The sequence below is a fragment of the Anopheles maculipalpis genome, chromosome 2RL, assembly GCF_943734695.1.
Source record: "Anopheles maculipalpis chromosome 2RL, idAnoMacuDA_375_x, whole genome shotgun sequence".
NCBI lineage: Eukaryota > Metazoa > Arthropoda > Insecta > Diptera > Culicidae > Anopheles > Anopheles maculipalpis.
The window spans coordinates 34,609,181-34,622,738 of record NC_064871.1 but is presented as its reverse complement, the minus strand read 5'-3'; the positions used below and the strand labels follow the sequence as shown (position 1 = coordinate 34,622,738).

At 42.7% G+C, this 13,558-nt stretch overlaps 3 protein-coding genes across 15 annotated transcripts in view; 1 reads left to right on the top strand and 2 right to left on the bottom strand.

Annotated features, from left to right (window-relative positions):
• The window catches only part of LOC126556861 (low-density lipoprotein receptor), a 161,988-nt gene extending 161,630 nt beyond the window's left edge, over positions 1 to 358 (bottom strand). For all 6 annotated transcript variants that reach the window (XM_050212399.1, XM_050212395.1, XM_050212394.1 and 3 more), the window contains exon 1: positions 46 to 358. In XM_050212399.1, coding sequence (XP_050068356.1) covers positions 46 to 358 — 313 coding nt within the window. The remainder of the gene's footprint in view (positions 1 to 45) is intronic.
• The window catches only part of LOC126558244 (isocitrate dehydrogenase [NAD] subunit gamma, mitochondrial), a 517,410-nt gene extending 508,669 nt beyond the window's left edge, over positions 1 to 8,741 (bottom strand). For 4 of the 8 annotated variants that reach the window (XM_050214218.1, XM_050214219.1, XM_050214220.1 and 1 more), the window contains exons 1-4: positions 8,565 to 8,741; positions 7,510 to 8,343; positions 7,257 to 7,443; positions 7,109 to 7,188 (exon numbers count right to left, since the gene is read on the bottom strand). In XM_050214218.1, the coding sequence (XP_050070175.1) occupies positions 7,109 to 7,188; positions 7,257 to 7,443; positions 7,510 to 8,343; positions 8,565 to 8,621 (1,158 nt within the window). In that variant the 5' untranslated portion in view covers positions 8,622 to 8,741. Of the gene's footprint in view, positions 1 to 5,212; positions 5,267 to 5,714; positions 5,759 to 6,539; positions 6,589 to 7,108; positions 7,189 to 7,256; positions 7,444 to 7,509; positions 8,344 to 8,564 lie in introns of those variants that run through there. The other 4 variants (XM_050214216.1, XM_050214217.1, XM_050214215.1 and 1 more) reach the window with 4 other exon arrangements.
• Positions 8,742 to 9,456: 715 nt separating this feature from the next.
• On the top strand, positions 9,457 to 13,558 carry LOC126559775 (nuclear RNA export factor 1). The gene is made up of 7 exons (XM_050215949.1): positions 9,457 to 9,542; positions 9,648 to 10,540; positions 10,621 to 10,730; positions 12,432 to 12,468; positions 12,535 to 12,764; positions 12,856 to 13,024; positions 13,097 to 13,558. Exons 1-7 carry the CDS (start codon positions 9,467 to 9,469, stop codon positions 13,538 to 13,540), a joined length of 1,959 nt encoding a protein of 652 aa, XP_050071906.1. The 5' UTR covers positions 9,457 to 9,466; the 3' UTR covers positions 13,541 to 13,558.

The window sequence follows — 13,558 nt, the reverse complement described above, 5'->3', positions numbered from 1 at the left end:
AATATTTTGGAACATATTTCAATAAAAATATTTTTTTAAACTCACATTCGCTGGGTAATCCAGTGGTAGTTTTCCCCGTGCGTGCCACGGTACCATTGTTGATAGATACATCGGTAGCGTGGGATTCCGTTGGTTTCGCCTTGCTCGGTACTATCCTCGACAGATTTTTGCCTTCCATCGTAACGGCCGACTCCTGCTCCGGAATCATGTTGTTCATCAGCACATGTTCTTTCGCTTCGTACATTGCCAGCTTTTCCAGCTTGTCGGTGCTAGCCCCTGCGACAAGCAATGCTGGCGCAAGGACGAGCAATGTCAGGAGCAATGTTCTGTAAACCTTTATCTTCTGATTTGGCCCCATTTTGCTTGCCTTTGGGGAACCGGGTGCAATGGAACCGGTAGCTATGACGCTCTTTAACTTTACAACACTAGCAGACAGACTAAACCACGTTTGGTAAGGATTTCTTTTTTCACACTAATCTTTTTGTGCTTCTTCTTATTGCCGGTAACACTTTAGTAGCAGTGGATCGGGGATCGCAATTGGCACAATTCGCACACACATACACTTAGATTTTCTTCACGAAGCACATGTTCCATTTGCAATACAAATTACACGAGCCAACCAAAATGGATACATAATTTTTTTCGCCCAATCAAGCGGCTAACGACGATTCGCGATAACACGTACACATTTTTGCTATTAAGAAGATATCTCACAAACTGGACGTAACACAACTAAAGCACAAGGCGACTTTCACCTGCTGGAAATGAAAACAGAGAAAACATTTACTTGTACTTCTTTACGAGACGGACGACGAACACTCCCGTGCGGGAACAAAATTTAGCACAACGTGGCAGCTCCTCTCGGTGAAAGATTTTCCTTCACTTGGCAGGACTCTGTAGGTTGCTGCGATTTGGATTTTTATCCACTTGCTGCACAGGACGTTCACGTAAACATTTTGCCTAGCACTTCCAATTCACAAAGGACACTGGGTACGCGTACCGTACCGGACCTTCCAGCTCGAACACACGACACGTTTTCACCAACAGCGGAAACACAGTCCATCCATCCCCAGGGATCCTGCGGCAGCTGTCCTGCTAACCAACACCACCGACCGTCCGCAGAATATCGAGAGTTACTCCGCTTATCACTGTGCTGTGCTGATACCGATGGGAGCAAAATGAGTGAACTACGCGCACACCTGCCGCGAGGACGAGAAAAGGACATGCAGCTTCCGTGCGCTACAATGGTGGGGATGGATATGGCAGATGAACGATGAGCGCTTTCACTCTGTGAGAGATGCGTCGTTGCTTCCGCGCATTCGTTGCTGTGTATGAGTGGGTCGGTCGGACGGTCGTTGAATGCTACCCTTTTTCTTGCGGAGTAAATGATAAAATGCTTGCAATTATCTCGTTGATGCAATCAACACAATTCTATCAATTTTTTCTCCAAAAATACAAAACTAACTATGATTTAACAACCAAATATACAAAAACTGAAGTTATTTATGTTGAACTTCGCATATCCAATCGGTTCCTGCATTGGTACCACTGTGTACATTCGCAAAAGCATATCTATCGCTCTCTCATTCGCTCTCTCATTCGACACCACGAGAGGGACTGAAGTTGCAATAACAAAAAAAATCACCCCACACACACAATTCGTACGCACTTTCGGAACATGCTCCCGGGCACACATACGGAACTACAGTGAGAAAGTGCAGTACAAAAACAAAAGCCAAATGTGTGCGTTTTTTTTCCTTCTCTGTTTCGCCTCTGTACCATGCCTCGAGTGCGTACTCGCGCCACCGCTCACAGTGCCGAGTTTCTTATTCCATTTTTGACAGCTAACCCACCAGGTAGCCCGACCGAAGAGCATGTGGAACCCGTGAATTAAACTGCCGAAAGGGTAACAGAGAATTGTAAATTTATCCATTAACACGGAGTGTAGTGTAGAACAATTTTCATTTCATGCTTTTTCGCTACACCAAAACACCGGCCTGCATTATTGGTTCGACTGCTACATCATCCCCAAAATCATGCTCACGCACTTACACCCACACACACACGCACACGCGAAACATCGTACGATATACGGGTACTCGGTTTACACTGTTCCGCTCTATATTCTCACGACAGGCAATCATCCGCCAGAAATTCATCCTAAACACGGAAGGATACACGCCAGCGTGTTGGTGAGCAAATTATTATCACCTCCCAATAAACACTACGAACACGATAAACAAGCACGGATTTTATCACATGCACGAAAGGTGCGCATCAGCGCTAGAAGGCCATCGGATTGCCCGGCTAGAGTGGATCATATTGTTACGCAAACGAACATACGATTCACGAACCGCAGTGGGGAGAGCCTACACACACCCGCGACGAGTGACTGTACTAGAAAAACTGACGAAAAGAGAAAAAAGACAACAGGCATCAACCAAAACAAGTAGCCACTATGGGAATGCAGTGGTCATAGGGTAGTACGCGTGCAGAAAAATAAATTATTTTTTACGTTTTTCAGAAGAGTCCCAGATCTTTAGATGCTAAGGCGAGGAATTGGTTTGTTTTAAATGAATTAAATAGGAAAATTTTGAATGCAAATGTTGGGGCTTAGGCTTGAGTCATGCCCGTCATATCAAGACTTATTTGCAACTAACATGTAGCAGCTACAGCTGTCGCTGTGTTAAAGACCACTATCGGCTATCAGCTGACTAAGCATGGCCCTAGTATTGTTAAATTTATTGTGGCTTCTGATTTTCTTCCCCGATCTATTCAAAACATTTAAGCAATTACACATTATTCTGCATGGGAAATCCTTAAAATGTCGTATTTTTCCACGAGCCATGCATAGCCAATTCCATAGTAAACAGTTAAAGCATGAGCTGTCCTTACTCACCCATTTGATATTGAAGAGGAATATCTACAACGTGCTGCTTAAGCTACACCAAATCGGTGAACAAATTGTCAATATTCATTACTAAATATAATTATCAAAAATGTGACACATAAAACATTACTATCTGCTTTAGACTTACATACCCAGTTCATTTCAAACGTTTTTGTTTTTGCTTTTCTAAGAGTCATATGGGGACACCCTTTAAATATCGTACGATATGCGTTTATTTGCATTGCCTTAAGTACACTTTGAGCATTGCGCAGCAGTTACGCCGTTCCGCACTAACCCGTTGGGGGAGACACGTCACACAATTTCTCACACCTATTTAATAACAGCTCCACCTGTAGGATTCGATGACGAACGGGGTTAGACATGTATTAGCTCAAGCCACACAAAAGGAAGACAATACTTTCTTTTATCAGAATGAAAGATAAATTTATTTCCTAAATGAAAATAATTTAATGAGTACAATTATGATTTCGGAAGGTTCTTTCAAATATAAATACAAATCAATATACGATATGCATATGGCGTTTCATTCAACGTTTATCATGTATTTTTTCATGTCTTACTCACATATCTATTTGGTTTCGCACCCTTGTCAATCGTAACAAGTTTTCGTTCACTTTAAAAAAAAAACAAATAAAAAACATTTGAAATTGTTTTGCATTCTTTCCAAATTGACTTTTTCTTTCCACCATAATACTCTGGTAGTCCAGACTTTCTGCAATCGATTAACTTACGATTTGAACCAGGGAAAGCGATAATCAATTGTTTGTTTTGAAAAAGAAAAATAAATTAAATCGTATGCAATTTATAGTCGAACCAAACTAACTGTCCCTATTACAATAAATATGGCAAATTTTTTTTTTTCAAATCCGCACTCAAATTCCTTCCAAAGCCCGATGAATAAAGATTGGTGCAGGATCACGCGCGTGCCGTAGAACACGGCTATATCCTTGCAGTACGTTATTTGGAGATGGAGTGAAGAGGCCAGAGCTTGCGTTTTATTCTGCGCAACCGTTGACGTTGACGTGGGTTGGTGAAAGGGGGAGGTGGTGCACGCATTTACAATCGTAGATAAAATCATAATTGGTTTCATTACATTAAATGTAAAAACAGAAGAAAAAAAGAAAAGTGTCAAACAAGGGTGGGAACAAATCGAAGAGGGTTTAGTTCTGTGAAAAGTGAGCTACTTCTCTGTGTTTGGCCGGTCCAGAAATCGGTTCGTTTTCCAATATATTCCAATTTTGCATCAAATCATACATATCAAGCTCACTTTTCGGTTGTAAAATGAAATGTGCACACGTTTTAAACGGTACAAAATTGTTTAAACGATGCAGAGTGTCGTCATAGATAGTCTGCAATAGTCACATCTTAGTACGCAACAAGAAGATCCCGTCCCAAAACATTACAAAATCGTACCGGGACACAACAAAGGTGGACGATTGTTACCCACACACACACACACGCACGCACACACCTACTGAACAAGTCAATGATCATCAATCGCAGGAAGAGTATTTTTTCTTTCTAAATAGCAATTTCAAACCGACTCTACTTGAGTTAAAATGGAAAAATTGAAATAAATCGATTAGAGTGTTCTAAAAGAGGCAATTTTTATGAGTGCATCTAGTTATTATTGTGATTGCGATTTCAGGGACATTGTCATGGCAGGTGGATACAAAACGAGGATACAAAACTAAAACTCACACACGGAACGGGTAAACGAAAATTTTAAATAAAAGTTACAATGAACGTAAGAAGGTATACCGAACGAAGTAAACACGAGAAAATTCACATATTGTTGTAATGGTGTATAATTAAGACGAAACCCGTACAAATGCTGCAGGTGGACATGATTTGGAAACAGGTGTAAATTATTGTAAAATTTTGTTGTAATTTAAATTTTCATTCATTTTCTTTGTTTTGCCACGTGTAATTTTTAACCTATATATTTTGCCAACGGTTCCAAAAACGCCCTGCTTCCTAACCTACGCGTCCAATGGTTTACGCTATGCTCAACAATGCCGATTTATGCTTCCACTCAATGCTCCTGTGCTTTGATGTTTGCTGATTTTGCATCTATTTCCATTGTATAGAAAGGAAAGTTATCCCATCCACCAAGAGAAAGTGAGAGAGAGTGGGAAATTTGCTTCACAAATACCAATTTTGACGATTAGATGATTTTTCCCACTGCCTGCCAGATGTTATTGGACCGAATGGAAAGGAAAAGGGAGTCTACAGCTAGGAAGAAAGTACAAGGATGTACTATGTAGGAACAAATGGATTCGGTTAGGTTAGGGAGGGGGGTTTCATTGTTTCGGTTCTATCCTAACTTCTCACATATACGCATACGCCGGGTACCTGTTAGAGAAGAACAAACGATCAAGGAAAATGTTGGTAAGGGTGAAAAAAAAACCAAACTATTTAACGCGTACGGAAATGCGACAATACTTGCAACAGTGCTTTGCAGCAGAAAACAAAAGCAAATAAAAAGCTGTTTGATAAGAACAATTATTAGGTAGCGTTGCTGCTGGTGGTGCAAATGTGCAAGTAAATCGTTCGATGTGCAATGCGATGAAAAGAAGGCGTGCGCACAAACATACGAGATTACCATTATCGCAAGCCTGGGTCGGTTTTTTCGGCTAGAATTTTCGACCGTTTCACCAGTTGGTGAAGTTTCATAATTTCTTCTACTAGCATATTAACATTAAATTGCGTGCTATTACGTTATCGCTTGTTGTTTCCTTCCCAGCGGATGCATCATGCCATGCCATACAATCAGAAAAGCACGCCGCACCATCGTTCGTTCTCCGTTTGGTGTGCTGATGCGTTCAATTTTCCTTCATAACACTCCTGAGAGGCGTATCAGTTATCAGAAACGGCAGAAAAAAGAAATGGAAGTGCAGTGCAAGTTAGGGGGAACGGGGAAATCGTTGGAAAAGGGAGGTAAGAAAGTTTTGATTAGTGCCAATTTAGATTTTGCTTTAATAAGTTGGGTGCATTCTACTCATCCATATCGACCGATCGCTAATTGATCTGCTATCAAAAGCAAAACTTTATCACAACAATCTGTTGCTCTACGGGTACGAATATTATTGTGTGGTTTCCTATATGATTGCTTTATACGACTGCTTGGAATATAATTGTAATGGGTAAAAAATATATTTACAAAGCTGAAAACGGCGTCTCTAGCTAAACATAGAAAACGAGCATTATTAACACAGCTACCCTTGAATGATGAGATGGAAATCCTTTCGATTTCATGTAAACAATTTATGAAAAAAGATACGTTAAACATCAATAATCCAAATTAACAAACCACACAAGAAAAGCTTTAATAAAAAAAACAATCAAACTACGGTATAGCGTTATGGGTGTTGGGAATTGATTAGCAAATCAAATGGATTTTTCATGTTTTTTTTCTATACTTTTATTCCGCAGTGCAGTAAGAAATGAGCAATAATACGTCGGGTTTCCAAGACTTGAAATATCACACCTCATTCGGCAACTAATTTTTTTTATAAAAAAGGTAAAGGAAATGCACCATACGTCGTCCAGCACACCAATTGTTGTAAGTGGATAAATATTGTTATTTAAGTGTGATCGATGCGTACCATTCGGGTTTCTCGGGAAGGTGTGGTGTTAGCGTGAACGTTTAAATATTGTACAATAATCCATGTTGCCTATTTAGCAGGTTGATAAGCGGTCGTACAGTATTCCAGGTGATGGAAAAAGAGAGAATGGAAACATACATTCACAACATGTTAGCAAAAACGTCCAAAACGTCTAACAAACATCCCCACAATTGCACCGAAACAAACAAATCACAGAATGGAAACGTAAAAATGCACATAAACGCTGGAGCTAGATTGGTTGACATTTATCTGTTATGCGGAATCGAGCGACTAAAATTATGAGTTTATGTTATGCGACACGATAGATACTAACGGGTTGATTGGTATGAGCACAACTAAACAACTAAAACCTACATTCTATAAACACAAAATCGGAAGTTACACATTAAACGAGCGAGCGATGAACGATTAACATAAAAATAAGACAAACACACACAAACAAACACAAATATGCACATTGACAGCTAATAAAGTCGGGCAAATAATATCGTAACTGGCGCACGAATACGGTAATTGTACCGCGAAGACAATCAGCAGTCACACACGCGGGATTACTACATTTGACCACTTACCAGTACGTTCTTTTCTCGGCTAGATGCTTCAGAACGTTCTGGACGATATCGGTGCTCGTATTGTTACCGCCAAGATCTAAAAGATTGAAAAAATGGCATTATTTAATTCATAGTCTTCGCTCTAGCCTAACTTTGTTATGTTACCCGGCGTGTGAATTCCATCAATATCAATCGTTTTGTGAAGGGCATCGGAGATGCAATCCGCATGGTAGCGATGTCCCAAATGGTACAACATATCTACCGCCGCATTAAGCATGGCCACGGGATTGGCTACATTCTTACCAGCGATTGCCGTACCGGTGTTTCGGGTGCCGGGTTCAAACACGGCATACTAAAACAAATGTTAAATTGCATTAGCACAAAGAGTGATACGGTTTTCCGATATTAAACTACGCACGTGATCGCCATAGTTGCGTCCGGAGAATAGCCCGGCACCACCAACCAAACCGCACAGCACGTTCGATGTAATACTACCGTACAGATTAGTGGTGTTCATCACGTCGAACTGATGCGGATTCGACACCAGCTGCATGCAGCAGTTATCAATAATCATGTCATTGTGCTGAATGTCCGGATACTCTTTGGCAATGTCACGTGCAACCTTGAGGAACAGGCCGTCGGCCAACTTCATGATGTTCGCCTTGTGGATGGTAGTCACCTTCTTGCGGTTGTTGTTCTTGGCAAACTCGAACGCAAACCGTGCGACACGGGCCGCATTCTCGACCGTAACCACCTTCATGCTCTCCACCACACCCCGCACACTCTCGTGCTCCAGCATGGCATATTCACCCTCCGTGTTCTGTCGCACGATCACAACGTCCACGTTCTGGTGGTGGGCCGGAATCGCATTGAACGATTTGCAGTGCAGCACGTTGACAAACAAATCCAGCTCGTTGCGAAGTGCAACATTACGGGACAGAATGCCGGTAGCTTCCGATTTGGTCTCAATGTTACCCTTGATGGCAACACCGTTACGCTTAATGGACGTGATGGCGTACTCGAGATCATCGTTTCCCTCGCTGGCTGGATCGATGTCTACGATTTCAAAGTCCACCGGTACACCGGCAAACCGAAACACCTCCCGGACGTAGCTCATCAGCTCGGGACCGATTCCACCGCCCGGCAGCATCGTCACCGTATGGCGCCCACCATACTGTGCTTTCGGGATTTGTTCCACCTTCCGCTGGACGGGATTCTTGTGCTGGAGCTCAAACGCCGAAACGGTACAGTTCTACCGGAACCATCGTGAAACGGAAAGAGTACATTACTTGATTAGAACCGACCCAATACAGCCCACTTTATCGTCCACCCACGAAAACGGTATCCAAATTATGTAACGATTCATCCACTGTTATGTCCGCTGAACGACCGTCAACACAAACATGGGTGGCACCGTATTTAAGCCAAATATTTGGGTAGCGTGATACGGGGAAGCATTCTGTCCCTGCTTACCCGTTTGATCAGCGGCGTGACAACATCTTGGCTCAAACGGAACAATCGGAGCGCCATCGTGCTGAAGCTGGGTACACTTTTCCTAGCAGATTTTCACGAAAAGATGTTACGATGGGAAACTGCTTGCACGATGTTTTTCACGCCAGCGAAGGTGTGATACCAACGAAAATAAGAGCAATGACAACCACATGACAATATGAACAGTGGGGTGTCGCTATGATAATAATGGAACAGTACATTATTTTCCTTATTTTTTTTACTTGCATGAGTGTTTGAGATATTTTCTTGCTGTGAAATCTCTTTTTGACTCCGATTTTAGCTTTTTCTCCTTTGCCTCGTGCAGGTAGCTTATGTAAGCGCTAGGTTCTCAAAAAGCGATTTCAATGTGAGAAAATTTCACAAGCAGTCATGAAAATCTGACATTTTCATTTTTAAATCTTTTGTGGCCCGCGATTTTGAGATTTTGGCAGGTTTGCATCGATTACAACAGTATTAAATTTCCTTCGGCCTTCACAATGTTTCTTAAAAAATGTTCTAGGGAGGGGGGGGGGGGGGGTTCTTATCGAGCCAGATATCAAATAATTTGAAAATGTCAAAGAATGAAACATAAGTTTAAGTCCATTTTACTCATATTTTTTGAATTCCGTAAATAATGCGTTAGGATGTTACATTATTTTCAGATGATTTTATTTGACATACGTAATCTTAAACGTTAATTTTTCGTCTGACAATATGAATGTCAAACGAAATGAGCTAACCTTGGTCTAGTTGGAAATCTACGCCACAAAGAAAACTTTCTAATTAGCATGTGTCAATTCGTCATCAAAGTTGAGCAAATCTGAAGAGCGTGGTTGATAATACGTGAAATTGTGTTCTTGTTTTCGTGCTAATTCATATTAAGGATGCCTAAAAACTTTCGAAATGGCAACACCCGTGGCCGTGGTGGCCGCTACAATGGGGGCGATCGATTTTACGATGGTAATGCGCTTCTAACCATTCGACTGCTGCCGCCATTTTGACACCTTCCACCAAACAAGGTGGCATGATGAGGAATCCGTACAATAATGGGTTTGTTTGTTTTAGCCGCGGAAATAGTAAATCGAGGACATGACGATCGAACGGAACGTGGTGGCGATTGGAACGATCGGAACGATCGGAATAGGAACGACCGTAACATGACCAATGTGCAGCGGCGCGTTAGCTTCAAACCTTTCAACGGGGGTCGGGGCAAGGGTCGCATCACCGAGAACCAGATGCGCGCACACTTCAACGAGGAAGACGAAGCCATGAGCGGTGATACCTTCGACAGTGGCAACATGCATGGACGTCCAAACAATCGGTTCATCAATCGGCAAAGACGCAGCGGATCACCGATTCCGCGCGGTGTATCGAATGGGGGAAATTTGTCGAAAAAGCTTTTCAAACAGACGAACTCGTACTGGTACGAGGTGAAGATACCGTACGGCCATAAGTACGAGAAGGATTTCATCCTTCGATCGATCCAACAGCAGCTCAGCCCGATGGTGTTCATTCCGCTGTATTACAAAACAACCGAGTTTGCTGCATCGTTCTTCGTGGAGGGTTTCCAAGTGGCCTCAGCCATCCTACAGGCCAGCCGTACCATCGAATGTCCCGATGGTCGACGCTTAACGTTGAATGTGCGCAGTAGTCAACCGCCCGTTCAGATGAACGAACAGCTGAAGAGCCGCATGAAACAGGCAATGGTAAAACGCTACAACCCGCACACGAAGGCCTTGGATTTGCAAAGGTTCCACGCCGATCCCGACCTCAGCGATATCTTCTGTGCGCTGGCTCGGGCGCAAATTATGCTCACGGCTATTGACATTATCGCGGAACACATTCCAGAGCTGCAGGCACTAAACCTGAACGACAACAGGCTGTACATGCTGGAGCACATGAAGTCGATGGCCAACAAGTTGCCTCATTTGAAAATTCTTCATTTGGCTAAAAATCGGGTAAATATCCGTAGGCATGGGACGTGGGCCGTTGGTTGGTAAGTGAAGTTTCTAAACGCACACGCTTCGCTTTCCCGCAGATACCGTACCTTAGCACGCTGGACAGCTTGAAGAATCTGAAACTGGTGGAGCTAAATCTGGAGGATAATCCGCTACGTAAACAGTACGACGATAATACGGCTTACATCAGGTATATCAATGCGTGCGGGGTCACGTGAATAAGTGATGTTGTCTTATATTTGACAGAAATCGTGCGTCTGGATCTGAATTGCAAGTGTTCCTCCCTCCGTTAACACATTCATCATCGTTCGGTGTGTTGTGTGTTGGTGTTACCCGTTCAAGATAAAAGTACCTGGACGGATGATGCCATATGTTCGTCGGGCGGTCGACAGCAGTGCGACGAACAGGAGATACACTGGTTTGGGAACAGAACGCAATTCTGTACGGATAGTGTGCATATATTGGGAGTAGATAAATATAAAGCCAAGCTTGTGCAAAGTGATCACTGAAGACAGAGCCTTAATTCGTAATTGGCGATAAGAAATCTTTTAACAAGTCCTGATCAAGTCTAGTAGATTGATGCGTTAAAGGCTTATGTTTTCATTTCTTTCATAACTTTAACGCATACCTTTTCACGACAAGTGATTTAAAAGTTTGATTGTAAAAGTACGATATCCGTTCGGTAGATTGTTTACGTTGGAGATATAGGTCAGTTTAAAATCAACCATTAAAAGGCATTGTCAGTTGTATGATGTCGATTACGGTAGGATTGGCAGCGGTCGCGGTTACGGTAACGGTTGCTTATAACAAATTACTCGTTATGAGTCTTGTACAATATCGGAAGTTAGTTGGAAAGAGAACCTAAAAAAATAGAGACACCTTACCTTTTGTTGTGCCTTGATAAGACAAAACTGTAGAGATTGATGCGATGCGCTCTTTACTCATCCATCACTATTGTGATTGCATAACATTAAACGCTTTGTCAGAATATGTATGTGTTCCATAGCTTCTTACAGAACCGCAAGCAATAAATTGCAGATTGACGTCACAAAAGGAAATCATCTTCTAGCTCGGATGGGTCAAGCAAAACTAGCTGTGGCCAAAAAAGCTCATCCAACACGTCGGAACAAAAGCGGTCCTAGAGGATACGTTTGGCAAACAGCCTTACCTTATCCTGGACTGGCGGATCTTCAAGATCCTATATCCGAAGCCACCGGATAGAATTACATCACCCCTAGAGCACACATCACAGTACAGCATGTGCCTGTGTATCAACAGCCGGAATTATGAAACGAGAAGTTCTCGTTTAATTACTAAACCGGCCACCGTCCAACAAACATATGCCCTTTGCGCGTATGTTGCATCTGTCGTCGATCATGGTGCGGGGTGTAAAAGAACAGACAAAACATGTCTCTGGTTTATAGTAGAGAAAATCTCTTACGTGGTTTCTGTACTCCTCGTACATTGGAACTTGATTATTTTGACAAATGCGAAAACAAAATTTAATTCTAAAAAGACAAAAGAAACTAAAAGAGCGCAGAGCTCGCTTCAATCTCTCTTCAAACTAGATTCGCGATAAGGATTCAAAAGCAAGAGCTTTTGAAAAAAAAGGACTTTCCAACAAACTACAAACCGCGTACCTACTTTACAATGTCTCATAACGATCGGGTTCGATCTGCTCCATGGTCTTGAAGGACCGATTACTGCTGCCATCCTACTGTATCGCACGTACAAAGACAATTTAGCTGCAACTTATCAAAACCAAAATGCGTCTCCCAGAACCGCATCGAAGCCTTATTTCCGACCTAGAAATGCATCGAACGGCTATCTTGTGTGCTGTGTATACGCTCATTATAATGCATAACATTAATTTTGTACCCTTTATTTATAGTGAAGTGCGTAAACGCTTTCCCAAAGTTTTAAAGCTGGTAAGTGAGGGTGAGGGGAGGATCCCTCCATAGAACCGATTTTAATACCGTTCTTCGAAATCTTAGGATAATATTGACCTGCCGCCACCGATCAGCTTCGACATTCCGGAAGACGATATGAAACTTCCGGATGCCAAGGCGTCGTTCCTATGCGATGCCGGTGGATCCGATATTGTTCGGCAATTTCTGGAACAATATTTCGCTATCTACGATTCCGATAACAGGCAGCCGCTGCTCGAAGCGTACCACGAGCATGCCATGTTTTCGCACACCGTCAACTCATTTAATCAACAAAAGTAAGTACAAAGCCAAGGACTATTCGTTCAATAATTCCTTGGACGAAGATCTAATCTGAAGTTTTTAAAAAAATTTAAATCTCTTCTAAAGGATGAGTGTGTACTTGAGCGGAACTCGTAATATAAAGCATAAAACGGATCTAGATTCACGTTGTCGTTTACTGAAGCAAGGAAGATTGCCGGTGGTAACACACCTATCGTCACTACCACTAACCAAACACGATCTGATGACCTTCGCCGTCGACCTTACTCTCTTCACGGTAAGTTGTTTGGTCAAAAAATAAACCCATTTAGTGACAATCTAAAAATACCGGTTGCCTTTCCACACACAGCCCCACATGCTGCAATTGACGGTAAACGGCGTGTTCAAGGAACGCAAAGCAAACGGTAACGCTGAACTAATGCGATCATTTCAACGCACGTTCGTCATAGTACCGTCGAACGGTGGCTTTTGCATACGGAACGAGATGCTGCATATTAGCGTCGCTACTCGCCTTCAAGAGGATAAGTGTTTCAAGCCGGTGAACAGTCCGGTCATGACGCAGCCCATTACACCTGCACCGACCGTCAGCACGATAGCTGCACCCTCAATGGTACCGGACGATAATACGAAGCTGCAGATGATACAGGCACTATCCGCACAGACCAACATGACCACCGAATGGAGTAAGCTGTGCCTGGAGGAGAACAACTGGGACTATCAGCGAGCCGAGTTTGCTTTCGCCGAGTTGCACAAGCAGAATCGAATACCGCCGGGAGCGTTCGTCACGAATTGAGCTGTGTAAGCTGAGGAG

Excerpts from the sequence above, each read along its gene's own strand:
- LOC126559775 (XM_050215949.1), top strand. The coding sequence starts at position 9,467 with ATGCCTAAAAACTTTCGAAATGGCAACACCCGTGGCCGTGGTGGCCGC. Across the intron at positions 10,541-10,620 it reads TTCATTTGGCTAAAAATCGG|ATACCGTACCTTAGCACGCT; the intron begins GTAAATATCCGT and ends GCTTTCCCGCAG. Across the intron at positions 13,025-13,096 it reads TCGACCTTACTCTCTTCACG|CCCCACATGCTGCAATTGAC; the intron begins GTAAGTTGTTTG and ends TTCCACACACAG.